The following is a 27,820-nucleotide window of genomic DNA, read 5'->3' on the forward strand; positions in this document are numbered from 1 at the left end:
AAGAAAAAAAATGTTAATGTAGTGCAGGGCGGTGTCTTCAAAATCAGCTGCGGTAAGACACACGGCCTCGGCTGATACTTGACTCGCTATCATTGAGTGCCAATTTTTGAGAGAAAGTGGGGGAGAGAGAGAGACAGAGGGGAAACAGGGACACAGAGAAATGTAAATAAGTTGCAACCGAGCTCACGAAGAGACCAGAATAGAGAGGGACACGATAAACAAATGAAAACGATATGAAGACATAAATATAGTGGGAAGAGTGTGAGTGGAATAATCAAAAGGGGAAGAGGAGGTGAGGATTACCTTAAAGAGGGAAGGGGGATAGGTAGATTAATCCTAAAATGGCTGGATTAATCTATGGACGAAGAAACAGGGTGATTAACACAAGGGCGACAGAATTATGAATACACTAAGGACAAAGAACACAATGCATTAATCTAAGAAGGTAAGAATTAAAGTGATAATGTAAGTGGAAAAAGAAAAAAAAAGTGGTTACTATAAAAGGCAATAAAAATGAATTAATCTCAGCACAAGAAAAAGGGGAATAAAATGAAGAGCACATAAAAGCGATTAGCATAAAAAACTTTTTTTTTTTTAAGTTAATCCAGTGATAAGGAAAGAGAGATTGGATACCTCCAAAGGCAATTTTTTTTTTCATATATCAGTGGTATATAAGACCGGCAGGATTCTGAATTATACACGTGTATAACATGCATCTAAAGTATACAATTCTACGAGGCTGAGGGACTGACTACCTCCTCTACTACAGTCTTCCGTTTACATGACCTTGCATTGTGTTGATAATGCCACTGGATGGCGATACGTTTACGAATCATGGTTCCCAGATGTTGAACACCTGTCTATTTCATCAAAATTTATGTACTCTAAAATCTTTGCAAAAACAGACCAAACAATACGATAAAGAATGAGACATTAAATTTGCAAGGAACGCGAATGAGGGGGGATTTATCTTAGGGTGCAGTGAGAATGAGGGAGATTAATTTGATGAGAGGAGAATTAGAGAGATTAATCTGATGGAAAAAGAATGAGAGAGACTAATAATAGAAAAGAATAAGGAGATTGAGCAGAGGATTAATATTTTGAGGAAAATAAGGAATACACTAAAATGAAATATGCTAATAAGGAATATTATTTCTGAAAGATAATACATAAAATTAACTAGTGAGTAATCAAGAGAGATTGATATGACATATATACACGAGATTAATCACGGGGATATATATATATATATATATATATATATATATATATATATATATATATATATATATATATATACATATATATATATATATATATATATACATATATATATATATATATATATATATATATATATATATATATATATACATATATATATATATATATATATATATATATATATATACATATATATATATATATATATATATATATATATATATATATTTATATATATATATATATATATATATATATATATATATATATATATATATATATATATAATTATATATATTTATATAGGATGGGGTCCACCTCTGGTGTAAATTGTGGGACCCATAGCCTCGGAGAAGTGGATAAAAAGGCTTCAAGGAAAAAATATTTGGATTTCTTCCTGAAGCCGTTTGAATATTCCACTTCCCCTACCACCCCATCTTTTGATATATATATATATATATATATATATATATATATATATATATATATATATATATATATATATATATATATATATATATATATATCATGCCGAATAGGTAAACCTGCTATTTTGGCTTAAATAGCAACACACTTCTTGCCAAATAAGGGCAAGCGAAAATTTGTGTATGTAATAATTTCGCAAAAATTATTCTGAACCTAATGAAAAAATATATTTCATTGTGTTTGTTCATTATTAAATTATTGTAAACTTATCTAAAACAAATTTAGTTGGATTAGGCTAAATTAAATTGCGCTTTTTATATAGTTACGTAAGTTTGCTAAGGCTCTCTTGGTACAGAATTGTTAATTTTTACATTAACATAAATGAAAAAAAAAATCTTTAAACGTATAAGAGAAATTTTTTGAAAGAACTCAATATTAAATGATTTCTTGCTAACTCACCAATTTTACCTATTCATCACGTCATTATATATATATATATATATATATATATATATATATATATATATATATATATATATATATATATATATATATGAGTGTGTGTGTGTGTGTGTGTGTGTGTGTGTGTGTATAAATATAGGGAGGTACCACCTCTAGAACTTTACTGGGGACCCTCATCCTCAGAGAAGACAATAAATGTACCTCAGGGAAAACTCAAGGTTCTCCCTGGAGCTGTTTGAATATTTCTTCTCCTACCACCCCCTATAATTTATATTATATATGTACTTTATTAATAGAGAGAATACATTGATAGAAAACACAAACATGAATACAGTGGTACAATATATCAAAGGTTATGAATCTCCTCCAGCTCCTCCGAAGCCGGACGCGAGCCCAGTATGCAGCATGCATTTCCCCTCTGGATGACCACTCTGAGGCGCTGGAACATGAAAGTGCCTGCCCTTGGGGCCCCTGGTGGTGTCGATGAGTCTGGAACCCAGTTCTTCAAGGAAACGTGTGGCATGATTTCTCCATGATCCTAAGGTCTCTGATCCCACTTGGACAAACTGATACTGTTGGCTTATGTCCCTGTACTTGCCGATCTTGTACACCTTGTGGTCAGCAGCTCCTCCCTGTCGCCCGACACTGTGATGGATATAGGTGTCAGCTAGTGTGGATACAGGTATAGTCCCATGCTAAGAGCTTGCCATTCTTCCAAGGATAGATGGTGATCCCATCGGGGCGGTTTGCTGGGTTGTGGGTATTGTTGGCTGCTAATGATCGGGGCTCCCACTCGGCTGGGCATCCAGCTGTAGCAAGGGTTCTCTTTATGATGTCGTTGACCTCATCATGTCTTGTATTCCAGCCCTTGGTTTTGGAACAGTTAAGACCATATAGACCATATTGGTCGGCTTGCGCTTCGCCGCAAATACACGTATATTATTTTATAGGGCAAGATATCTCGAAAAATACGGATATTAATCTGAGAGAAAGAATTTAAGGGAAATTAATATGGAGCAGAGGAAATAAGGAGGATTAGTGTAAGAATTTTTTTTATGGTGGAGAGAAAATGAGGCAGATAAATTTGACTGGAGGGGGAAAAAAGAGATATAAAGTAAAATATAAAGTAAAACAAGAACATTTTAAGAGGAAACAGACGAGTTAATGTCAAGAAAAACTGATAAGGGTATTGGCAACTGGAGAATGTGAATTTAGGAAAGAATGAGAAAACAAGAGATTTCGAGAAAATAGAAAAGAGAAAGCAAAACAGAACATAAAAATTATTAAATTTAAGAATAAAAGTCGGAAGCCTTGCTGCGAGAGGACACTTTCTGCCTCGTATTTAGCAGATGGAGGATAGAGTCTCTCTCCATGGACTGAATGGCATCTCGAAGCCTAGCTCTTCATATAACATATTAAAAATATTAATGTTCGTAATAATAATAATAATAATAATAATAATAATAATAGTAATAATTTAATATAAAAGATAGTATAAGCTATTATTATAGGAACAAACTTAAAGGGAAGTGCTAAACCCGTAGAGCTTATGAAACGTTTGGGAAATGGGAGGTTAGTAGGGTCGATATAAATGAAGTACAGGTGAAGAATATACATCGAAAAAAAAGTTTTTTATGACCATTTGAAAGATATGTGGAATTTTTAAATATATTTTAAGCTAATTTCTTGATATACGTTATTTAGGTTGGGTTGGTTAGGTTAGGTTGGGCTAGGCTATATAGAGTTGAAGTGGGTTGGGTTGAGATAGGATACGCCACGTTATTTAGGTTAGGTTAGGCTAGACTGTAATCTGTCAGCAAAATTCAATGCAACATAACATAACAACAATAAAATCAATGACAGATACAACTGACAAACTTTTGAAGAGCCACTTGAGAACGGAGACCCAAGCCACTGAAAAACACACCATGAAATAGTCAAATATTCCTCCCAGAGTCAACGTTACCCATCCAACGATTTTCAACCACTGTGAAATATTGACGTTGCTGAGGAGGATGAGCTGCAAATTAGTAGGCTAACACACCATAAAAATTCTTAAATGAAGTGCCTAGACGACAGTGAGGGCCTCTTGCTCAAAGGAATTGGACTTGACCTTTCCTGCCTTACACTGAATATGAATGCTTTCCATTTCCTAGGTGTTAGATGACCCCGAACGAGTTTAATGCTTCCTCTCTTCCACCTGAATGAGAAAAATAACCAGCCTACAAGAAGGCTGGTTATTATAATTATAATAAAATGAAAAAGGTTAAATTAACGTGGATAAGAATTTGCGATTATAAAAGTATATGAGAAAAAATACCAATAATAATAATAATAATAATAATATTATTATTATTATTATTATTATTATTATTATTATTATTATTATTATTAATTATTTTATTTATTGGATGTGCTACACTCGTAGAAGTCATATATCGCCTTCAGAAAATGGGTGGTAATTAGTTTTGATTAAAGAAAAGTAGCTCCAGTTCCTCGAATAAAGATCCGTCACCAACTCTATGGATCTTCCTTCCCTTGAAGGAAGGAAATAATAATTTTTAAAAAGTAATACCAAGAATAGATATGTAAACATTTAAGAAAGCACAGATAAACAGAGAAATGGATAACGAAGGAAGGAGAAAAGAAGAGAGAACGATACGGATGGAATGAAAAGAAACAGGATGAGATAATATCAAAGAGAGAGAGAGAGAGAGAGAGAGAGAGAGAGAGAGAGAGAGAGAGAGAGAGAGAGGGAGAGAGAGAGAGAGAGAGAGAGAGAAATAAGCGTAGGTCTCCAGCAAAGTAAACAATAACACAAACAGCGACGGTCGACACAAAGAGAACTTGAGGAGAAAGCAGAAACCGAAGGAAGCACGGAAGCACGGAAGGAAGGAAAGGCAAACAGAGGCCGGATAAAATAACGGCGAGAGAGAAACAAAGCCAAACTGATTGGAGCAGAAATACAAACATGTGTGAGGGATGGCCAGTGTGCATTGCGAATAATTAGTAAATAAAGGGGAGACCAGATGGTGCAATGTTGCAAAAATGAGCCAGCGCGGACTGACCAGTGCTTGCCCGCCACGGCGGGAGGAAGTAGCCGCAGAGCGGGAAGAAGAGCGGGAGCAAGAAGAGAAGAGGAGAGGTCCAGGAACAGGAGGAGGAGGACGAGGATCAGGAACAGGAGGAGGAGAAGGATGGACGGGAGAGATGTCTAAGAAGAGGATGATCAGGAGGAGGAAGGGAGAGATATTCAGGAAGAAGAAGAGGGTAGGAGATGTCCAGGAAGATGGCGATCAGGAGGAGGAGGAGGGGGGGTAGAGACGTCCAGAAAGAGAATAATCAGAACACGAAGAGGAGGGGAAGGAAGATGGAAGAGATGTCAAAAAAAAAAAAAAAAAGAGTTGGGGAGAGATGTACCGGGGAAAAGGAGGGAGAGATGCTCACGAAGAAAAGGGGAGAGTTATCTAGGAGGAGAAGGATCAAGAATAGGAGGAAGAGGGAACAGATGTACAAGAAAATGCTAAGGATCAGGATCAGCAGGAGAAGGAAGGGGAGAGATGCTCATGAAGAAGAGGAGAATCAAGAATAGGATTAAACAGTAGAGGAGGGGAAGAGATGTCAATGAACAGTAGCAGATAAATCAGGAGGAACACCAGGAGGCGGCAGTGGACAAAGGCCAAGGAAAAAAAGGTGGACCAGGAGGAGAACCAGGAGGTAGAGGAAAGCCAGGAGTATGAGGATCATGAAAAGGCCCGATATATGAGAATGAGGAGCAAATAACCCAGGAGGTGGACTCAGTCACTGTATCTAAGCTTCAGACTCCTAGAGTACGAAGAGTAGGGAAGACTAGAACGAAGAAGGAGGAAGTTATCTAACTGGAGGGAAGAGAGAAAGCTACCTAACCTCCTTTACCTGGTGATGCTTCAACTGATCACTGCCCCCGCGGCTCGGTCTCAGACTAGGCCTTTTATTGGACGACCTGGCTAGACGGGCTGTTGGTGACTACAGCGCTCGGTCTGATGTAGAACTCCAGCTTTAGTGAGCCTTTACAGTCTGCAGAAACTTATTAAGTTCCCTCTAGAAGATACTCTTTTCCCACAGCTTCCCCATATATTCTTATTTCAGAATGGAAGGCTTTACGAAAAACCTTATACGCCTTGTGCATTCTGAGATAACTGTAACTGTGGTTTAAAAAGACACGTGAAAAAAAGCACTAGGACATATTTATTAAAAAATGTTTCGATTCTAGAACCGGAACGTTTTTCCTAATAAGTTGTACTGTTAACTCACGAGTCTCTTAAACCAATTTGACGACGTCACTTACTCAGGTTTATAGGTTTATGTCATCTCTGAGTGTAGAGTTTATTTTGCTCTGATCGTAAGGAGAGTCGAGTCTCTACCACTCTATGTGCTGAATGGCCCACACTTACGAGAACTTCAAATAAATATAACTAAATCTGTTTCAGTGGCTCCGCGTCGAGGACGAACATCCCAGTGTCACATTATCCCAGCCTTCAATATCTCAATGCACTAAAAGCGATTCGTAGCTATACCTCAAAATTCTAAATAGGCAGAGTAGCTACATTTCTACTCCCTCAGCAAGCCTAGATATACCTCGATCCTCTAAAGACTTCTAGGAGTTCGAGATCGAATATTTTCAGTGTTATAGATGTACAAAAGAACAATAGGTCAGCACCTGAGAGTCCTAGGAGCTAGAGCTAACCTAGTCAAGCACAAATCAATCACCCAAACTTGGAGGGAGATTTCCGAGGAAATTTTCTTACCAAACAGACGATTTTAAGCATGGTGACTGGTGTTCTTATAAAATAACTGAATTACATAATTCACACCAGCATATTACAAAAAAACATAAGTCAATGTTTGAAAATAACTTTTTTGTAGCGAGTTACAAATGCAAATTATGTTCTACTAATCATCTAAAGAAAACTGCGTAAGCAAATTATACGGAGATTTAAGAAATTATAAATCCCTATTTTTTTAACTTGATACTCCAGTTTTCTTAATGCTACAAAAGGTAAGCATAATTTCTGTAATGCTTATTAATAAAAGTAACAAATTAAAGTCTTCAATATGCGGTAAAAGTTTGTCTTTCTAAGCAGGACATCACCGACTCTGAAAAACTGAAACTCAATTATTAACACCGACACCAATATCAGTTTTTTTTTTTAGTTTTTTTTTTTTTTGGATAAAATTCGTAAACTGGAACTTACACCGTCCAAAACCAATCCGAACCTTCCTCTAAATAATAAAAACGTAATTCAAAAAGTTTAAAGACGATAAAAACAGGCAGTCTCTAGCTCCGGCACGGAGCTAGAGACTGCCTTAACTTGTAATTATAAACCTTTCTTTGAACAACGTAGAAACACCAGCACGGAAAGTTTGATGTCAATCCAGAGAAGCGTTTGCCAGTTTTCATAGGGAAACCATAAATCTATTTTATGTTTGTAAACTGGCAAACAGGGTTCTAAACAGCACAAAATTATACTAAATTATATTTTGAGTAAATGCATCATCATTTAATGTTACAAGCAATTCAACAGAGAAAACTGAATTACTGCCAAAGAATTACTTCCTCTTAATTCAAATGATTAGAATCATGTTGTGGAATTCGTACTTGTCAAGCATAATGATTTACAATATATTTCGACCTTAGCTTCAGTTGTGTTGCAGAGGTCTGAGCAGATTTCTGCAACACACTTGTCCTCAAAGATTTGCTAAGTTATACCATGAATTAAGGGAAGATCTTCACCTTACGAAACAAAGCAAATGCGAGAGTAATTATGGACAAGGTAGATTATAGTGGTAAAATGAGCATATTATTATAAGACAGGGGTGCTTACGTGCCCCTTAAACTCGCGAAATGCACTACATGTCATTGTTTTTTGTATTCGTTTCGCTCATTATTGTACTTCATTACAACTTGATAAATCTTAGTCTTGAGTGAAACTTCGTCTAAAATAAACGCTTGTTTTGTATTTACGTCACTAAGCTATCTTAGCTTCTTTGTTTTCCTTTAAATGGCTCTTATGTACAACGTCCATGCATGATATCCCATTGTACATTAATTGATTTGTGAATTATGCATTGCAATAAACATTTATCTTTGCTTAAATACAAGAAATCTATATAGGGATTTTATGAGCGGCATTAATATATGTTCATTAAATAATTTATGATCTTGGCATCACATGTTTATGATTAGGCACATTGATAATACAATACTAAAGTTTTGGTCATGTAAACATTTTAATTCTATAGCTAAAGTTAATGTTTTCTTTGGCTAGGTTTTGTGCACAATGCCATCCCACTCTATACTAAACGGAAATATGATTATTAATATATTTATGGTCTTGTCACTTCATTATTTGGTTGAAAAATATTATAATATCATACGATGACTGTATTCTCTTTCCTCTGAATAAACATATTTAATAATAATATTGTCAGATTTTGATTTTGCAGGGTACAGAAGTATATAAGAAATTTTCGGATATTTTTTTATATCATAATCAATATCTTTAAAACTGGAGATGCGAAAAGTTCTGTTCAATGAAGGGAGGGTGCAGATGTATGCTATCACGCTGGTCTCCTCAATAAATCTGTTAAGCTCTGTTGATTGACTAAGTGAACAAAATGTAAGACAGTTTAAGGAAAAAGACCCAGAGAGACATGATCACAACATACATGATTCTCTGAGGGTACCGTTTGAGTGGTAAAGATAAAATATTCCCATGGCTGGGATCAGGGCGACAAAACACGAAAACTAAGTATTCAGACAAACCAGAGAATTGCAAGAATAATCATGAATGAAATTACTTTCGGAATGTAATACTTTGCGTACTAACTCATCTCAAGGTTTGATAACGCTCTACTCTGAGCAAATCTCGTTTTTCAAATCGAGTGTTTGTCTTCAAAAGAAACATCTTCGACGAAAGGGTAGCAAGTGTGCAGAACTCACTGGGGAAGATAGCTGTCGAGTCAAACTCCAGATATTGAATCAAGGAAAATACCATGGGACCACCCGCACTGAAATCCTCACACTAGTTGATTAGTGTGTAAGAACCGAGGCCCAGGAGAGAGTTCGTTCCTCTAACAGAAGATGAGTATATCGTTTAGCCAAACTAAATGTGAACATAAAACAATAGTATAATTGCAGCTAACAGAAGTACTTTATCGTTTCTAGAGAGCAACAGGAAGTGTATTTGAGCTCTGGATCTAAAAGAATAGCCACTTGTTGAGCTCTGGACCTAAACTGGTGATAACTTGTTGAGGTTTCGACCTGAACGGGTGATCACTTGTTGAGCTCTGAACGTGGACAATTAATAAAATAAAAAAAAAAGGATCTCCTGCGTGATATATTTGAGTACTTAACAAAATTTGTTTTACTTCGTAAAGAAGAGATTTGTATTGGTCGCTTTACGTCGCGTCCTTCGTTTAGCATAGATGGTTTCAAACGCTTAGCGAATATTTATTGGCCGCTTAGCAAATGAATAGAGAGCACTTAACGAAGGGGTTCCTGACCGCGTTACGAATGGCTAGTTAGTGAACGCTTACACTATCCGCTTAGCGAAAGAATACTGACCATTTGGCAAAGGGATCCTGGTTGCTTAGCGAAAGGCAATTTCAACAGCCTTAAGAACGCAATTTCATCCACTCGACACAACATTTAAAACTCATTGACTTCAGAATCTTGACCACATGAAGACAGAATATTAACTCCTTAGCAGAAAAATAATATTTAGCGAACAAGTCAACCATTAAACGAAGATCTTTTTTTCACTCGCTAACGACCAAACGCTAACGAGAGAAGAGGAAGAGGAGTACACATCGACTTATTTTTATCGACGTAACTGAGTGGATATATTCAGATGGTCAGGAAGTAATAATTAACTTGAATAAGTCTCTGCGTTTGTTAGCCATGATCAAGTAACGAGAGAGAGAGAGAGAGAGAGAGAGAGAGAGAGAGAGAGAGAGAGAGAGAGAGAGAGAGAGAGAGAAAGAGAGAGGGAGATTTCAAATGAGCTGATGTAGGTAATAACTCTACAAGTAAACTTGAAGAACCCTGTAAAGAGAGGGAGAGAGAGAGAGAGAGAGAGAGAGACCAACAAGGCCAACATTGTCAAAGTACCACACTTGCTGCACTTCGAGGACAGCGAGAACCAAGCTTTTATACCACAAGACGGACAGAAAGCAGCAACTTCACTATGGTTGTACCCCTTTCCAGAGCATCACTTCATCTTAGATCATTTATACCCAGGATGACTCGAGTCTGGAACACATTCGTACAGCATGATGATGTCAACGAGAGAAAGTCATTTGATCAAATGAAAATGCTGGCCCACAGATGGCTCCAACTTCATCCTGTTCCCTAATTGTATGTTTCATAACAAAAATGCTTTAAATGAACTGATGTAGGTAACAGCTCTTAGCGTGCAATAAAGTTAGGGATCCTTAACCTAACCTCGTCAAACCCTGTGTAAAAGAGAGAGAGAGCGAGAGAGAGAGAGAGAGAGAGAGAGAGAGAGAGAGAGAGAGAGAGACTTTTTTGTATTCTTTGGCGTTTGCCATGACCAGGCTTTGCATAAAAAAGGCGAAATCTGTGTCTCACCAGGATATATTTACTGATTCCTTGTAACGGGAGAGTCTGGCAGAATAAGGGGGACTTCTAGGGTACCACCGGGCGTTAATGCTAAATTTGGTATCTCATATACAAGTGGTACTACATTTTCAGTCACTTAATATTTAAATCCGAGCATGAAGACAGAATCGAGAGTAAAAAGTCACTGGAAAAAACGTAACATAAATGGGAGAGATCAAGGTAATTGGGTGCTCACAGAGTAATTGGGAACTAACATTGTAATCACGTGCTAACAGCGTAACTATGTGCAAGCAATGTAATCGCGTACTAACAGAGTAATTGGGTACTGGAAAGTAGTCGCATGCTAACAGTGCATTTGGGTACTAACAACGTAATCGGAAGGTCGCAAACACAAGTAGCAGGTAACTGCCTCCTCTCTTGGACGCTCAAATCACACCCAACGACGCGGCAGAAGCAAACTGTTGTAAGTGACCCGATCTTCACTGCCGAACTACGCCACATGGCCAAGTTGTGCGCCTAACGAGGGACGCTTATAGTTACAGCAGCATCAAGTCGGTAATGAGGCTAAAATAGGCCATTAAGTGCTCTAAACGCTAGACTACACAGGAAACGGTGGACGGAAGAGGGAAATCGGAGTACGGAGGATAGGTAAGAGGAAGAAGAAAAAGTGAGGCGTGAATTGACTAAAAGAAAAATAGACAGTGAGAGGAGAGGGAGAAATGGATTGGAATAGAGAAGAAAAATAAAGAGGATAAAACATAGATATGGAGAGTTGAAAAACAGTGGATGTGTGTCTATATATGTGTGTGTGTAGAGAGAGAAAGAGAGCCATCTGAAACAAAATACAGCACTAACCCCTCCTTTCCTCCCCCACTACACGCACAACAAAACTCAACTCACTGTGCACTTAAAAAAAGGAAATAGAAAGAAACACTGGCGAACGAGGGGCCCCACAAGCATTGGCAATCAGAGGAGAAGTACAAATAACGCACAGTTAATGATGCACGCAAACGAACGTGTTTGTCTTAGTGCACACAAGCATTCCAGTACTAGAATTTCCGACCGATGATCCTTAAATTACGATCCATGGATGATGACCCTAGGACTCTTATCACTAGGATCCCAAGATGAGTGTCACATAACAAATATGCCAGAACCAGTTTCCCAGACAAGGAAACCTTGGCACCTTGATCCCAGGACTGGGATCCTGGTACTAGGCTTCCAGTACTGGGATCCTGGTATTAGGCCTCCAGTATTGGGATCCTGGTACTAGGTTTCCAGCGCTGGGAGCCTGGTACTAGGCCTCCAGTACTGGTATCCTGGTACTAGGTTTCCAGTACTGGGACACTGGTACTAGGTTTCCAGCACTGGGATCCTGGTACTAGGCCTCCAGTACTAGGATCCTGGCACTAGGCTTCCAGTATTGAGATTCTGGTACTGGGCTTCTATTGCCGGGATCCTGGTACTAGGATCATACGACTAAGCCGGCCATACTGTATAATTTTTCGAAAGGTCATTAAAAACGAAGTTCAGTAGATAAGAGAAGGAACAGCAGAGGAGGAAATGAAGGGGATAGGATATTACGTAGTTGAATGGCATAATAAAGAGGGATAGAGTAAGGCAGAGCAGGCAGAATATGCAGAGTAAGTGGGAAGAGAAGTGGAGGGAGATAAAGTAGGAAGGACTGCACTAGGGTAACTCAAGTAAAATGCAAAAATTAAATAAACGTAGTAGTAGTGTAGACTGAAAACTTTACTTTACGATTTATAAACAAAGGGGCGAAACGTCGTAAAAGTGATTTTCCCCCTTTTATCTAGCGTTTATAAGTGTAATTTTGTTTCCAGAGGACTTAAGTAAATAGATTTGGAGAAAAGAAGCTGAACCATGTGAAGTACAGTGAAAAAAAATGGACACAAAATGAAAGCGTAAAAAAAAAAAATGCATAAATATAACGTAAGATGGAAGAGATAGGGTCCAAAACAATGTTTGGGACAACGTTTCACTCTGTATAGATTTATTAAAACGAAAAACTTTGCAAGAGGATAACACATGAGAAACAGCAGAACAACAGCTGTCCTAAGGGATAAAATTGGCAGGTTGCCGAAGTCAATTCCTGATTAGTGGGGCTCTAGTACGTGTGCTGGACGACGTGCTGCTAACACCAATAGTCTTATTGATCAGACCAGTAATGGGAAACCTGGTCCAGGACCGGACCCCCGGGGTGATAACCCCAGAGGCCATCACCCTTCGCCCCAAACACAGGCCTATATAAGCGCTGACCTAGATTTTCGCATACACAAGATAAATGTTATCACCGAGTAATTTTTTAAATAACTGTTTTACTTGATGATAATAATTGGGTGTAAATGTTGATAATTTGCGTGTAAATGGTAATAATCATATTGTAAATGTTAAAGTTGTAAATGTTAATAATCAGAAAGTAAATATTATTAACTGGAGTGTAAATGTTAATAATCAGAAAGTAAATATTATTAACTGGAGTGTAAATGTTAATAACCAGAGTATAAATGTTATTAATCAGAGTGTTAATGTTAATAAGCAAAGGATAAATGTTAATAACCAGAGTGTAAACGTTAAAATTCATTGAAACTTAAAAACCAGAGTGCAACTTAATAATCACTCTTAAGATAATAACCAGAGTGTATATGTTAATAATTAGAGAGCTAATAATAATAATCATATAGTAATAATAATAATAAATAGTTTGTGCTGAAACTCAGAATGTAAGTACATGAATAAATAAATGAAATAATCGTTAACAAAAATTATTAACAAAAAGAGGTGAAAATTAGCATAAATTTCCCTGAAAAATTAAAAAAAAAATATGTAAATATGAGTAAAGGAGTAAATAAATGTAAATTATAAAAAATAGTCGTTTAAATTTTGAGCAGTGGTGCTAATTGTGAGTAAAAATGAGTATTATCCTTTGTAGAGGAGCAAAGCATAATGAAGGGAGGTGCAAGGTATAATTAGTAGAGGCGTTAATTACAATGAGGGTATGAAATCAGAGGTGTAAATTATAGTAAATCAGGAAAAGAATTCGAAGTAGAGGTGTAAATTATTGTAAACAAGGTAATGAATTCAAAGTTGACGTGTAAATTATAGTAAGTGAGAATACGAAATCAGAGCAGAGGTGTAAATTATAGTAAACGAGGAAATGAATTCAGAGTAGAAGCGTAAATAATGATTAGATGTGTAAATTACCAAAAAGTACTCTGTAAACCAGAAAATTACAGACAGATATGTTATGGCACGGAAATACGATGTCCTTAAAATGGGCTGGGGTGGGCACAGAATAGAACCCTGAGGAGTAAGATGCCCTGGGGTGGGCACAGAATAGAACCTGAGGAGTAAGATGCCCTGGGGATGCCACAGAATAGAACCCTGAGGAGTAAGATGCCCTGGGGTGGGCACACAGTACAGCCCATAGGGTAAGATGCCTTGGCAGGAAGGTCCGTCAGGGCGCCCTGAGACGGTCGACCCAGCAGAGAGCAACTCGGTCATTCAGTGATAATAAAAACAGACCAGAATGTAAAGAGCTTAAAGAATCCATGAATAAAATAACCTGAATTGTCAACTCTGGGAATGTATAAAAGAAGAGGAGGAGGAGGAAGAGGAGGAGGAGGAGGAAAAGGAGGAGGAAAAGGAGGAGGAAAAGAAAAGGAAGGGAGTATCAAAAATGAGAAGTAAAAACGGTGAGAAGGAAAAAGACAAGAAGAAAGAAAACAGACGAGGAAGAAGAGGAACAGAAGGGAATAGTAGAAGAGAAGGAATAGAGAGAAAATGGGAAGGGTAATAAGGGAAAAAATAGAATTGAAGTTTCCTCATTACTCTATTCCTAGATATCTTGTACGTAAATAGTGAAGAAATAATCAATTCGGAAATTGATTGGAATATGTGTTTAAAACCTAAACGATAAAGTGAATATAAGGCAATGGGCTCGCTAGGTAGCTTAGCGAGCTCACTGGGGAGTTTAGCGAGCTCACTTGGGAGTTTAGCGTACTCATAGGAGCTTATTAAGTAGTTGAGTGAGCTTGCTTGGGAATTTAATGAGCTACCTCTGCAGTTAAGTGAGCTCGCGCGGAAGTTCGGTGAGTTCCCTTTGGTGTTTCGTGAGCTCTCTCAGGAGGTTAGTGAGCTAGCTCGGGGGTTTAGTGAGCTCGCTCGGAATTTTAATGAACCCGCTCGGGAGTTTCGTGAGCTCACTGGGATAGATAGTGAAATGATCTTTGGTTAAACAAAATAGACTAGAATTGCTTTAGACGTTATTAATTAAGTTCTATCGTTAACTTGTTAAGTTGTTCCATTCACCCGTCCCATTCTGTTTTGTTACACATTTCCATTTCTTTTTCTTTCCGTCGTCTGGTAAGTTTACTTTCCGTCAGATAAGCTCCATTTCGTCGGGTTTTTTTTTTTTCTCATTCCATTCATTCGTTCTTATGTCGTTCTCATTCATTTACGTCGTGCGCGTGCCGTTTACACGTCCTTGTTCAGTTTCATCGTTCTGTTCATTTCCTGTTTATCTCTGATCTCTTATCCTTGTTCAACTTAGCCTTGTTCCATACCCTCGTTCCCGTCTTATTCCTTCTTCAAGTAAGGTCGTCCCCATTCTTTTAAACAACCAGAAAAAAGGACAACAAAAGCAAAAAAAAAAAAGCAACCAAAAAAACAAAAACAAAAAAATAGCAAAAACACAAAACACACAAAAACCACAACAAAAATAACAACAGTGTGTGTGTGTGTGTGTGTGTGTGTGTGTGTGTGTGTGTGTTGGGGGGAGGGAGGGGAAAGGGAGGGAGAGGGAGGGGGGTGCAGAAAGGCGGGTGAAGGAACTCTGAACGATATGAAATTTTTCTATCTTGCGCCTCCGTCCCTTGTACCAAGTCATGTGTAACGCAGGATGTAAGGGAAAATTGGAAAAGTTCTTATAATCCCATTTCATTTCCAAAACTTTGAATTTCCCATTTAGAGTGGACGGGGGCCAGTCGCATTCCTATGCATGAAATAATGACCAGGAGAGAAGGGGAGGGAGAGCTCGTGGCTCTCCTGTTTGCTTAGCTAACATTTGCTTTGAAGTCTTTCGCTGTATATTATATTTGTGCTTTAGTTTAAGAAAGGCCTCAGCTGCCCCTCCTACTGACGTCAGGATCTCTATATGGCTTTAGTACTCTTTAGTACTTCGTGAGGGAGAGAGATGGAAGCGAAGGAGAAAAGGGAAGAGGAGAAGCGGAAAGAAGAGGTAGGAGGAGAAAAAGGAAGGAGAGATTGTGGTTTGGTAGGAAATGGGGCTAACGGAGTAGGTTTATTGGATATATATATATATATATATATATATATATATATATATATATATATATATATATATATATATATAGATATATATATATATATATATATATATATATATATATATATATATATATATATATATATATATATATATAGAGAGAGAGAGAGAGAGAGAGAGAGAGAGAGAGAGGATTATGAAGGAGAAGGAAGTCATGGGAAAGACATACAGCAAAAGCCCTTAATGTTTATATCGATGATGAAGGAGGAGGAGGAGGAGGAGAATTAGGAGGAGGAAGAAGAGGAGGAGGAGAAGGAGGAAATGCGTTTGAAAAAATGGATAGCAGAAGACCACATGGTTTGTACTGAGGTCAGGAGATGACAAGGAGGAGGAGGAGGAGTAGAAGAATCAAGGAAAAATAACAGCAGTAGATAATGATGCAAGAGGAAAAATAATAGGAAAACTAAAGATATGGAAAAATAGTAGATAAGGAGAAGAGCGGGGTGGAGAAGTAAGGAGGATGAGAACAAGGAAGAGGAAGAAGAGAAGGAAAACTGGAGGCCGTGAAGATGTACAGAGAGAGAGAGAGAGAGAGAGAGAGAGGCAAGGATATTTAGAAAAAAGAAATAGACAAATAGACAAACAGAAAGACTTCGAGAGGCAGATAATAAGTAGGAGAGAGGGGGAACACCGATTACAAAAGAAAAAATATAAAAGACGAATGGCGTGAGAGGGAAAAGGAACTAATACAAACGAAGCAGCAACGCGAAGAATAATGGGAAAAAGAAGACACGGAAGTTGTAATTTATGGGAGGAAAGAGGAAGGGAGAGGAAGGTAATGAGAAAAACATGAGAATATGTACAGCAGGTGGAGGGAGAGAGAGCAGAAGTTGTGATGTGGGAGCAATGGAGGAAGGCTAAGAACGAGTGAGCGAGAGAGAGAGAGAGAGAGAGAGAGAGAGAAACATTGAAGCACTGTATAATAAATAAATAATTATATATATATATATATATATATATATATATATATATATATATATATATTTTATATCATGCCGAATAGGGTACCTCTTGCCCTATTCGGGCAAGAGCAACGCACTTCTTGCCGAAGAGGACAAGCAAAAATTTGTGTATACAATAATTTCGCAAAAAATCATTATGAATCTAAAGAAAAAAAATATATTTCATGTGTTTGTTTATTATTAAATTATTATAAACTTATATAAATTATATTTAGTTGGATTACACTAAATTAAATTGCGCTTGTTATAATAAAGTTAGGTAAGTTTCCTACGTTTCTTTTGGTACAAAATCATTAAATTTTATATTAAGATAAATGAAAAATACATATCTTCAAATGTATAAGACAAAGTTCATGCTAATTGACCAGTTTCACCTATTCGTATGTGTGTGTATATATATATATATATATATATATATATATATATATATATATATATATATATATATATATATATATATATATTATATATATATATATATATATATATATATATATATTATATATATATATATATATATATATATATATATATATATATATATATATATATATATATATATATATATATATATATATATATATGCATGTATGTATATATATATATATATATATATATATATATATATATATATATATATATATATATATATATATATTCAGGGACTCTGTGACTATACAAATCGTATGTAGTTTGCTTAAGCATTTAGTATAATAAATTATGACCACACCTAAAAGAAATACCCATTTTTCTAAGTCAGGTTTAGAAGATGAGGTATAAAGTGGTATGAACTTTCAAAACATTATGAAAAGTTCACAAGGGAGATTTCTTAGTGTAAGCATTAGAATGAAGACGAGGCCATAGGTTTAAGTTACACAAGAACATTAAAGAAGGAATATTTGAAGATAAAGAGCTCATCCATACAGTGGAAGACGGATGGAACGGAATCACTAAAAATAGTGTTTGATAAATCTTTAAGGACCATTGATATCATATATGATATATTAATAACAGAACATGGAACGGCACAAGTATAAGCTTTATTCCTGTTACTACAAATAGATAATAAATCGCACACAGCTTTAAAAAGGCATAAAGTAAGCAATCAACAACAGGACACTGGAATCAAACGAGGTTATATATTTGAAAGGCTCAAGGCGGCGCGAACAATGTATGTCAAGGATTTGAAGAAAAGTAACATTTCATCCATCATATTTTTAAATGTTTATACGGTATTACCCTCAATTATTTTTGGTAATCTATTCTAAATGTTTACCACTCGATTAAAGATGAAATGTGTCGCTCCGTTAGAGTGAAATCGTGTATCTAAAATTTTTAAAAACATTGTTTCGTGTCAAAGTTGATTGGCTAACATTAATGTCTGTTGATATTTTTATATGTCAGTGATAAGTAAAAAATCAATCTTTGCCATTCATAGCTGAAAAGAAACGATTTCTTCTAAAGAGATTTGTCCGATTTACATCTTGATCTGGGTTTCATTTTATTCGCAGGATACCCTTCGGTACGTCATTATCTTCCTCAATCTGGTGGTCAAAACTGTACATAAGACACACCGTCGACCTATACAGAATGAGTACGACTTTTTGGGATCGAATCAAGCTGAGCTTCTCATAGCTTATCAATAAATTATACGGTACTGCCAACCACTTTTACTGTCTTATTACTGTCTTTAATTGGTTTACATTCGTTAGTCTTCATTGCTTCTACATGAGCGTACATAAAAGGAGCTTGTTGAATGCCTTTCGTTAGCAGGTGAAATAGTGTACAAACACGTGGCTCGAGGTATAAATACTCGATCCTGCACGTGGCGCAAGGTGCAAGTGTTCGATCTTACACGTGCCACGAGGGGGAAGCGTTCGATCATACACGTGGCAGAAGGTGTTTCCGAGAGAAAATAGTACATTCAGTAATTTTTTTCACATGTAGTAAATGATCGAGATAAGAAATTCACACATCGAGGCAAAAATCTTACATGCCTGGTACTCAAAGAAACTTACATGCCTGGTACTCAAAAAATCTTACATACTTGGCAACGAAGAATGATCTTACACAACTGGCTATGACAAAATATAAAATTACCAGCACACATGATAACTCATTTCACTACTAACACCCTAACAAAAAAAAAAAATATTCTCTTTTTTTCCACAAAACTCACAAAAATTTGCCTGGCAAGCTTAAACAAAGTATTGTTATTAAACCCATTTCACTTAAGGCTACACCAACATAAGTTACAAAGGTACAGTACTGTACCTTTAGGCTGGAGTACGGGAGCAGGTACCTATGGTGTACGGGGCTGTGGTCTGGCATACGTACCTGTGGAGCAAAGGTGAATTTAAAATTAATTCACTGGAGTGATTGACCCTTCATTTGTTGTACCGTGATGATTGGGAAGGTCTCTTGATACGAGAAATTGGAGATATCCTCCTCTTCCTCTGATCAAACTTGCTTATCTCCTACTTCCCAAGCACTGGATGACCCTTTTGAACTGAGGGCTGTCCTGTTTAAATACTACTACTACTAGTACTACTACTGCTACTACTAGTAGTAGTAGCAGCAGTACCAGCAGTAGTGGCAGTACTAGTAGCAATAGTAATAGCAGTAGTACCGGCAGTAGCCGTAGTAGTAGAAGTAGCCTTAGAAGTAGTAGTATTAGTAGCAGTAGCCGTGGTAGTAGTAGTAGTAGAAGTAGTAGTAGTAGTAGTGGTAGTGGCAGTAGCCGTAGTAGTAATAGTAGTATTAGCAGAAGTTGTAGTAGCCCAGTAGCTCAGTGATGAAGCGCTGGAACTTTTACAACCTAAGCCAAGGTTATTTTCGATAACTATTCTAATCACCTAATTCTGTTGAGAAATTTTAAGCGTCATGTGATCTACTTTGAAATAATAATAATAATAATAATAATAATAATAATAATAATAATAATAATAATAATAATAATAAATGATCGGGATTCGAACTCGTGGTCTGGAATTACCAATCAGTCGTCCAAAATTAATCTACATAAAAAAAAAAGTTTTTTAGCTGCTTTATATAGCAGTCGCTAATAAAGCCTGGAATATAAAATGAAAATTAGAATAGGAAAATATTGATGACTGCTAGAATAAAAAGAAACAGGATGAGATAGAGCATTATTATTGTTATTATCGTTATTATTTTTGTCATTATTATTATTATTATTATTATTATTATTATTATCCCCTCCTTTGTGCTGATTATATGTGAATTATTCCAGCCATAAAGTTGTGATTATTTTTCATTATTATTTTAATTATTTAGAAGCGTCTTAAGCTCATAAGGGCCATTCATCATCTGGGAGAACAGGAGAGACTCAGCTTTCTTCCAAGGACAGAGAGCGGTAGCTCAATTTCCCTGGCTCAAGAGCCTTTCACCAACCTCCAGGTGGAGCCCCCTCCCTTCGAGGGGGTTGTTATTAACGCTATGACGTGAAAAATATTAATAGAAAGATGTTATGAGATATTATTATATTTTATTTGGTAATATTAGGTATTATTATTATTATTATTATTATTATTATTATTATTATTATTATTATTATTATTTTATAATTTTTTACCTTCCCCCCCCACCATTCCTTACCATTTCCACCAATATTCCTTGCGATTCCCATCACCATTCCTATTTTCACCACCGTGCCTTATCACTCCCATCACTGTTTTCCATCATTCTTACCACTATTCTAAATTTCTCACCATCATTCCCTAACATTCTTTGTTGTTAATACCATCATTCTGTACTCTCATGTTTACAAGGCAAAAGGAACTAGGTTGTGATGTGTCATGCAAAGGGTAGGGATGAGGTACTGTTATGGTAATGGTTAGGTGGTACTGGGGAAGTTATGGGGTGGTACTGGGGGTGGTGGGGCTAAATGGTTTTTGGGTGAAACTGGCGAGGTAGCTTAGCGTAACTGGAGGGGTGAATGAGGCCGTACGCCAGACGGACTGCTCAACGTAGAAGGACCTTGGGAACTAGGTGTTGCGGCGTCAGCGGTGGCTAGCGACGCATACGCAAGAGGTAAAAGTGGGTAGCCAACTCCTGGGGAGAAACTCCTGCTAACCTCATTAACCGCTGCCAACTTAAGGAAAACACATAGAAATAAACTATCACGTTTTCTGTTACGAATACACGTATGATCGAGACTTTTCCTCACCAAGCGCTGAATGACCCACACTGGTTTAACGATTTACACTAACAAAAGTAAATAGTGCAATAGAAAATTATTCAAAAAAAAAAAAGTTTTTGAATTACACGTGCCCCAGTTCTGAAGAGCTGGATGATATTTTCGCATTAAAATCAGTGACAAACACGTAACAGTATGTACTAGACATGTATCTCTCACATCTCTTGTACTGTATATGCCATCTTTATATCAACAATGCATCCCTTAAACCTTTTGTACCATATTATGCAATAAAATATACCTATTGGTAAAAAAGATTGAAAAGATGGGGTGGAATATTCAAACGGCTTCAGGAAGAAATACAAACATTCTTCCATGAAGCCTTTTCTGAGGCTATGAGTACCACAATTTACACCAGAGGTGGACCCCATCTATATATATATATATATATATATATATATATATATATATACGTATATATATATATATATATATATATATACGTATATATATATATATATATATATATATATATATATATATGTGTGTGTGTGTGTGTGTGTGTGTGTGTGTGTGTGTGTGTGTGTGTGTGTGTGTGTGTGTGTGTGTGTGTGTGTGTGTGTGTGTGTGTGTGTGCGCGTGTGTGTGTGTGTGTTTGTGTGTGTGTGTGTGTGAGTGTGTGAGTGTGTGTCAGCATTATTAATCTCGTATTTAATGTGACAGACCAAATTGCCAGTCAAGAGACGAGACTCGTAAGCACTCTTAAGATTGCACTCAGTGATCCTCTGATCCTACGATAATGATAATGGATAAACTCAAAGGGTTTTTATAGTAAGCTCTCTTATGAAGCTCCTCTGTATAGTTTTAATTTTGTAAATCTAGCTCAGAAAGTGCATCTAAAATTCAGTTGCACTGCTATGAAGACCTTTCCACGCGGTATTTACTTTTAAATGTACTTTTTCAGTCGTATTTACGAAAAAACATCGGTCTATACGGAGGAGCTTTGTAAATGCTGACTTCTTTATATCCCGTGGGGTCGAGAACTTTGGCCTATTGTGCTTAATGCTGTACATTTTATTGGTCGAGATCTGTTGCCCATGTTGAAATCTTTGCATCCCCCCCTGGGTTTAGAGCTGTAGTCCATGGTGCTTAATTCAATGCATCGCCGGGGTCGAATGCTCTGGCCGGTCTCGCGGTAAGGATTCACATCTCTTGCTGGAAATTATTGAAATCAGCCAATTACAAGTCCGTGCGAGTAAAGTCATTATCGTTGTGATTGGACTGTGGCTGCTGCGGGCTACTTAAGGAGATGTGTTGATATGCGATACCACCAGCAACCAGCTGTAGTTACTTGTGTAGGATACAAGGGAGGGTGAAGCCTGACCAGTCGGCGATATAGTGGAGATCGTTCATTAAACAGAGAAATAGCAGGTGGATAGTGACCTGTACTTTTCTTTAAACTTCGTGAGATGACTCAAATTTGCGCTTTGTCATCAAACTAATGACAAAATTCGATGTACGTATGTTATGTGTGACTGTGTGTTTGTGGTTGGTAAGCCTCAGTGCCATGGAGATGTTTACATGCTGCTTGAATAAGGAGACGTATTATTATGAATTTTTTTTAGATATCGAGTCAGTGTGGACTAGAAGACATGGGTAGAACGTTGCGCTTGACAGAGAAGTAGCAAGTGGTTTTACGCTGGTGGTGTCTTCGTCAAGTTATTAGGGAATTAGGTTCTTCGTATTTATTGTTGAGACAAAATGTGCATACACATATACGTGAAATTTACCAGCGTTCAACCGAGGGTCATATGAATGCGCTTCACCTGAATACTAGACACGTTATACATTCATGAAGTGTCCTACTAATTTGTATGTCATGGGATACCATGTTATAAAAGGGAATATTGCACATCCCTAATTTACATTAGCGTTCGAAACCTCTCCATCTCTCCATCTTCTGTTACACCTTCCTTCTTCACCTCTTCTTTCTCTGCCACCTTTGCTGTGACTTGTTATTTTTGCTCCTGTTACTGCCATTTGCACACGCATATATATATATAGATATTTATCCCATTAAGAACAAAAAGGCACTATACCGTGATTGAAACAATACACGAGTGACCCGCGCATAGGACCGAAACGTCATCGTAAGCTCCCCTTCCCAATGTGTAGTTTATTTGTGACTGTATCTCATTTTTGTACATACATATATATATATATATATATATATATATATATATATATATATATATATATATATATATATACACACACACGTGCGTTACCAGTAATCAAAGGAACGAGGAGATAGAAATTGCTTTTGTGAACTCACACATTTGTGGCTGCAGGTGTCGAGTCATAGCCCCTGGTCCCGCCTCTTCACTGATCGCTACTAGGTCCTCTCTCTCCCTGCTCCATGAGCTATATCAAACCTCGTCTTAAAACTACGTATGGTTCCTGCTTCCACTTCGTCACTAGCCAAATTATTCAACTTTCTGACAACTCTATGACTAAAGAAATATTTCTTAAAATCCCTTTCACTTATGCGAGTCTTTAACTTCCAGTTCTGTGTCCCATCTATGGAACATCCTGAGTGTGTGAGTGTGTGTGTGTGTGTGTGTGTGTGCGTGTACTCACCTAGTTGTACTCACCTAGTTGAGGTTGCAGGGTCGAGTCCAAGCTCCTGGCCCCGCCTCTTCACTGGTCGCTACTAGGTCACTCTCCCTGAACCATGAGCTTTATCGTACCTCTCCTTAAAGCTATGTATGGATCCTGCCTCCACTACATCGCTTCCCAAATTATTCCACTTCCTGACTACTCTGTGGCTGAAGAAATTCTTCCTAACATCCCTTTGATTCATCTGTGTCTTCAGCTTCCAACTGTGTCCCCGTGTTGCTGTGTCCAGTCTCTGGAACATCCTGTCTTTGTCCACCTTGTCAATTCTTCTCAGTATTTTGTAAGTCGTTATCATGTCCCCCCTATCTCTCCTGTCCTCCAGTGTCGTCAGGTTGATTTCCCTTAACCTCTCCTCATAGGACATACCTCTTAACTCTGGGACTAGTCTTGTTGCAAACCTTTGCACTTTCTCTAGTTTCTTTACATGCTTGGCTAGGTGTGGGTTCCAAACTGGTGCCGCATACTCCAATATGGGCCTAACGTACACGGTGTACAGGGTCCTGAACGATTCCTTATTAAGATGTCGGAATACTGTTCTGGTTTGCCAGGCGCCCATATGCTGCAGCAGTTATTTGGTTGATGTGCGCTTCAGGAGATGTGCCTGGTGTTATACTCACCCGAAGATCTTTTTCCTTGAGTGATGTTTGTAGTCTCTGGCCCCCTAGACTGTACTCCGTCTGCGGTCTTCTTTGCCCTTCCCCAATCTTCATGACTTTGCATTTGGTGGGATTGAACTCCAGAAGCCAACTGCTGGACCAGGTCTGCAGCCTGTCCAGATCCCTTTGTAGTTCTGCCTGCTCTTCGATCGAGTGAATTCTTCTCATCAACTTCACGTCATCTGCAAACAGGAACACCTTAGAGTCTATTCCTTCCGTCATGTCGTTCACAAATACCAGAAACAGCACTGGTCCTAGGACTGACCCCTGTGGGACCCCGCTGGTCACAGGTGCCCACTCTGACACCTCGCCACGTACCATGACTCGCTGCTGTCTTCCTGACAAGTATTCCCTGATCCACTGTAGTGCCTTCCCTGTTATCCCTGCTTGGTCCTCCAATTTTTGCACCAATCTCTTGTGTGGAACTGTGTCAAACGTCCTCTTGCAGCCCAAGAATATGCAATCCACCCACCCCTCTCTCTCTTGTCTTACTGCTGTCACCATGTCATAGAACTCCAGTAGGTTTGTGACACAGGATTTCCCGTCCCTGAAACCATGTTGGCTGCTGTTGATGAGATCGTTCCTTTCTAGGTGTTCCACCACTCTTCTCCTGATAATCTTTTCCATGATTTTGCATGCTATACATGTCAGTGACACTGGTCTGTAGTTTAGTGCTTCATGTCTGTCTCCTTTTTTAAAGATTGGGACTACATTTGCTGTCTTCCATGCCTCAGGCAATCTCCCTGTTTCGATAGATGTATTGAATATTGTTGTTAGGGGTACACATAGCGCCTCTGCTCCCTCTCTCAATACCCATGGGGAGATGTTATCTGGCCCCATTGCCTTTGAGGTATCTAGCTCACTCAGAAGCCTCTTCACTTCTTCCTCAGTTGTGTGCACTGTGTCCAGCACATGGTGGTGTGCCCCACCTCTCCGTCTCTCTGGAGCCCCTTCTGTCTCCTCTGTGAACACTTCTTTGAATCTCTTGTTGAGTTCCTCACATACTTCACGGTCATTTCTTGTCTCTCCTCCTTCCTTCCTTAGCCTGATTACCTGGTCCTTGACTGTTGTTTTCCTCCTGATGTGGCTGTACAACAGTTTCGGGTCAGATTTGGCTTTCGCTGCTATGTCATTTTCATATTGTCTTTGGGCCTCCCTTCTTATCTGTGCATATTCGTTTCTGGCTTTACGACTGCTCTCCTTATTCTCCTGGGTCCTTTGCCTTCTATATTTCTTCCATTCCCTAGCACACTTGGTTTTTGCCTCCCTGCTCCTTTGGGTAAACCATGGGCTCATCCTGGCTTTTTCATTATTCCTGTTACCCTTGGGTACAAACCTCTCCTCAGCCTCCTTGCATTTTTTTGCTACATATTCCATCATCTCATTAACTGGCTTCCCTGCCAGTTCTCTGTCCCACTGAACCCCGTTCAGGAAGTTCCTCATTCCCGTGTAGTCCCCTCTCTTGTAGTTTGCTTCATTCATCCTGGCCTTCCTGCTTCTCCCTCCACTTGTAGCTCTACTGTGTATTCGAAGCTTAAAACCACATGGTCACTGGCCCCAAGGGGTCTTTCATATGTGATGTCCTCGATATCTGCACTACTCAAGGTGAATACTAAGTCCAGCCTTGCTGGTTCATCCTCTCCTCTCTCTCTTGTAGTGTCTCTTACGTGTTGGTACATGAAGTTTTCCAGTACCACCTCCATCATCTTAGCCCTCCATGTATCTTGGCCCCCATGCGGGTCCAAGTTCTCCCAATCGATCTCCTTGTGGTTAAAGTCACCCATGATCAGGAGCTTTGCCCTGCATGCATGAGCTCTTCTGGCCACTGTAGCCAGTGTGTCAACCATCGCTCTATTGCTCTCGTCGTACTCTTGCCTTGGCCTCCTGCTGTTCTGTGGGTTATACATCACTGCTATTACCACCTTGGGACCTCCAGAGTGAAGCGTTCCCGCTATGTAATCACTTTCTTCTCCGCTGTCTCCTCTCTCCAGCTCATCAAAATTCCAGCGATTTTTGATCAGCAATGCCACTCCTCCACCCCTCCCCCCCTGTTCCATCTGTCTTTCCTCAGGATTTGGTATCCCGTTGGAAAGATGGCATCTGTTATCATACCTGTAAGCTTGGTTTCTGTGAGAGCCATTATGTCCGGTGATGCCTCTTTGACTCTTTCGTGCCACTCCTCCCACTTATTTGTTATTCTATCAGCGTTTGTGTGCCATACCTTCAGTTTCCTTTCCAACACTGTGGTTTGGGGGGCCTGTGAGTATGGGAGACCTGGTAGCGTAATGTGGGATTTTATAGCTCGGTGTTTGGTGGAGGCTGTGGGTATGGATTGTAGTGTGTGTTGGGATTGTGTGATAGGTTGTATGGTTCTGAGAATAGTTGTGTGCGTGCTTGCCCTTGCTGTTCTGTTCTGCTCTGACTGACCTCTGCTGGTTCCATCCTTGTCTCTTTTCCTAGCTCCTTTCGCTTTTTTGTCCTCTCCCTCAGCTGCTGTCATTCTGATTGTGTTCTGTCTCTGTCTAGGAACACCCTCTTGTACTCTTCCGAGTATTTCAATCGTGGTTTCTCTTGGAGGATCCTGTTTTGCACTGTTTCCGTCCTGAGAATCAGCTTGATTGGTCGGTTTCTCCCCTTCGAGTACCCCCCTATTCTCTGAAAATTTACAATCTCATCCATCTCTTCACGTATTTCCGTGATGATTTTCTCAATCTCCTTTCTTTCTTCCTGCTGCCTTTCAGTGTGTGTCCTTTCCTCTGTCTCCTGAAGCCCATGGACAAACACTGATTTTGCCCTTTCCTCCTCCCATTGCCTCACCCTCTGTGACTCTGGATCCTGCCTGTATGTGGTCAGTTTCTCCCTTGATTTTTGCCAGTGGCTCTTGATAGCATGGTTGTGCCTCAGCATTCGACCTATCACCCTCTCCATCTGCAACCAGCTGTTCTTCCCTGTCACTCCTTGGCCCTCCTTGGCAGGCTGATATGATCTTAGCATAATTCATAATTCCTTCCTTCCTGTTCAGCCTCGCAGCTTCATATGCTGTGTCTTCTCTGGTCACTGCCCCTGTAACTCGCTTCAGCCTATTTATCTCAACTTCTAGGACCCTTATCTTGGCTACTGCAGTTTCGACTTGTGCCTCCCAATTCTTTGTCTCCTTCTCCAACCTCTTTTCCAATTTCACAGAGAAGGGGGAGAGTGTGAGAGGGGGAAAGAGAGAGAAGGGAAGGGAAGGAGAGGGGGAGAGTGAGAAGGGAAAAATGG

The 27,820-nt window shown here is 38.6% G+C and overlaps 1 protein-coding gene across 10 annotated transcripts in view; it reads right to left on the reverse strand.

Annotated features, from left to right (window-relative positions):
• pdm3 (pou domain motif 3) overlaps positions 1-27,820 on the reverse strand; it is a 1,342,109-nt gene that overhangs the window by 524,787 nt on the left and 789,502 nt on the right. For 7 of the 10 annotated variants that reach the window (XM_053783632.2, XM_070091162.1, XM_070091167.1 and 4 more), the window contains exon 3: positions 19,340-19,402. The exons of the other annotated variants lie outside the window; for them this stretch is intronic. In XM_053783632.2, the coding sequence (XP_053639607.2) occupies positions 19,340-19,402 (63 nt within the window). The remainder of the gene's footprint in view (positions 1-19,339; positions 19,403-27,820) is intronic. 10 annotated transcript variants of the gene reach the window in all.

Source organism: Cherax quadricarinatus, chromosome 34 (genome assembly GCF_038502225.1).
Source record: "Cherax quadricarinatus isolate ZL_2023a chromosome 34, ASM3850222v1, whole genome shotgun sequence".
NCBI lineage: Eukaryota > Metazoa > Arthropoda > Malacostraca > Decapoda > Parastacidae > Cherax > Cherax quadricarinatus.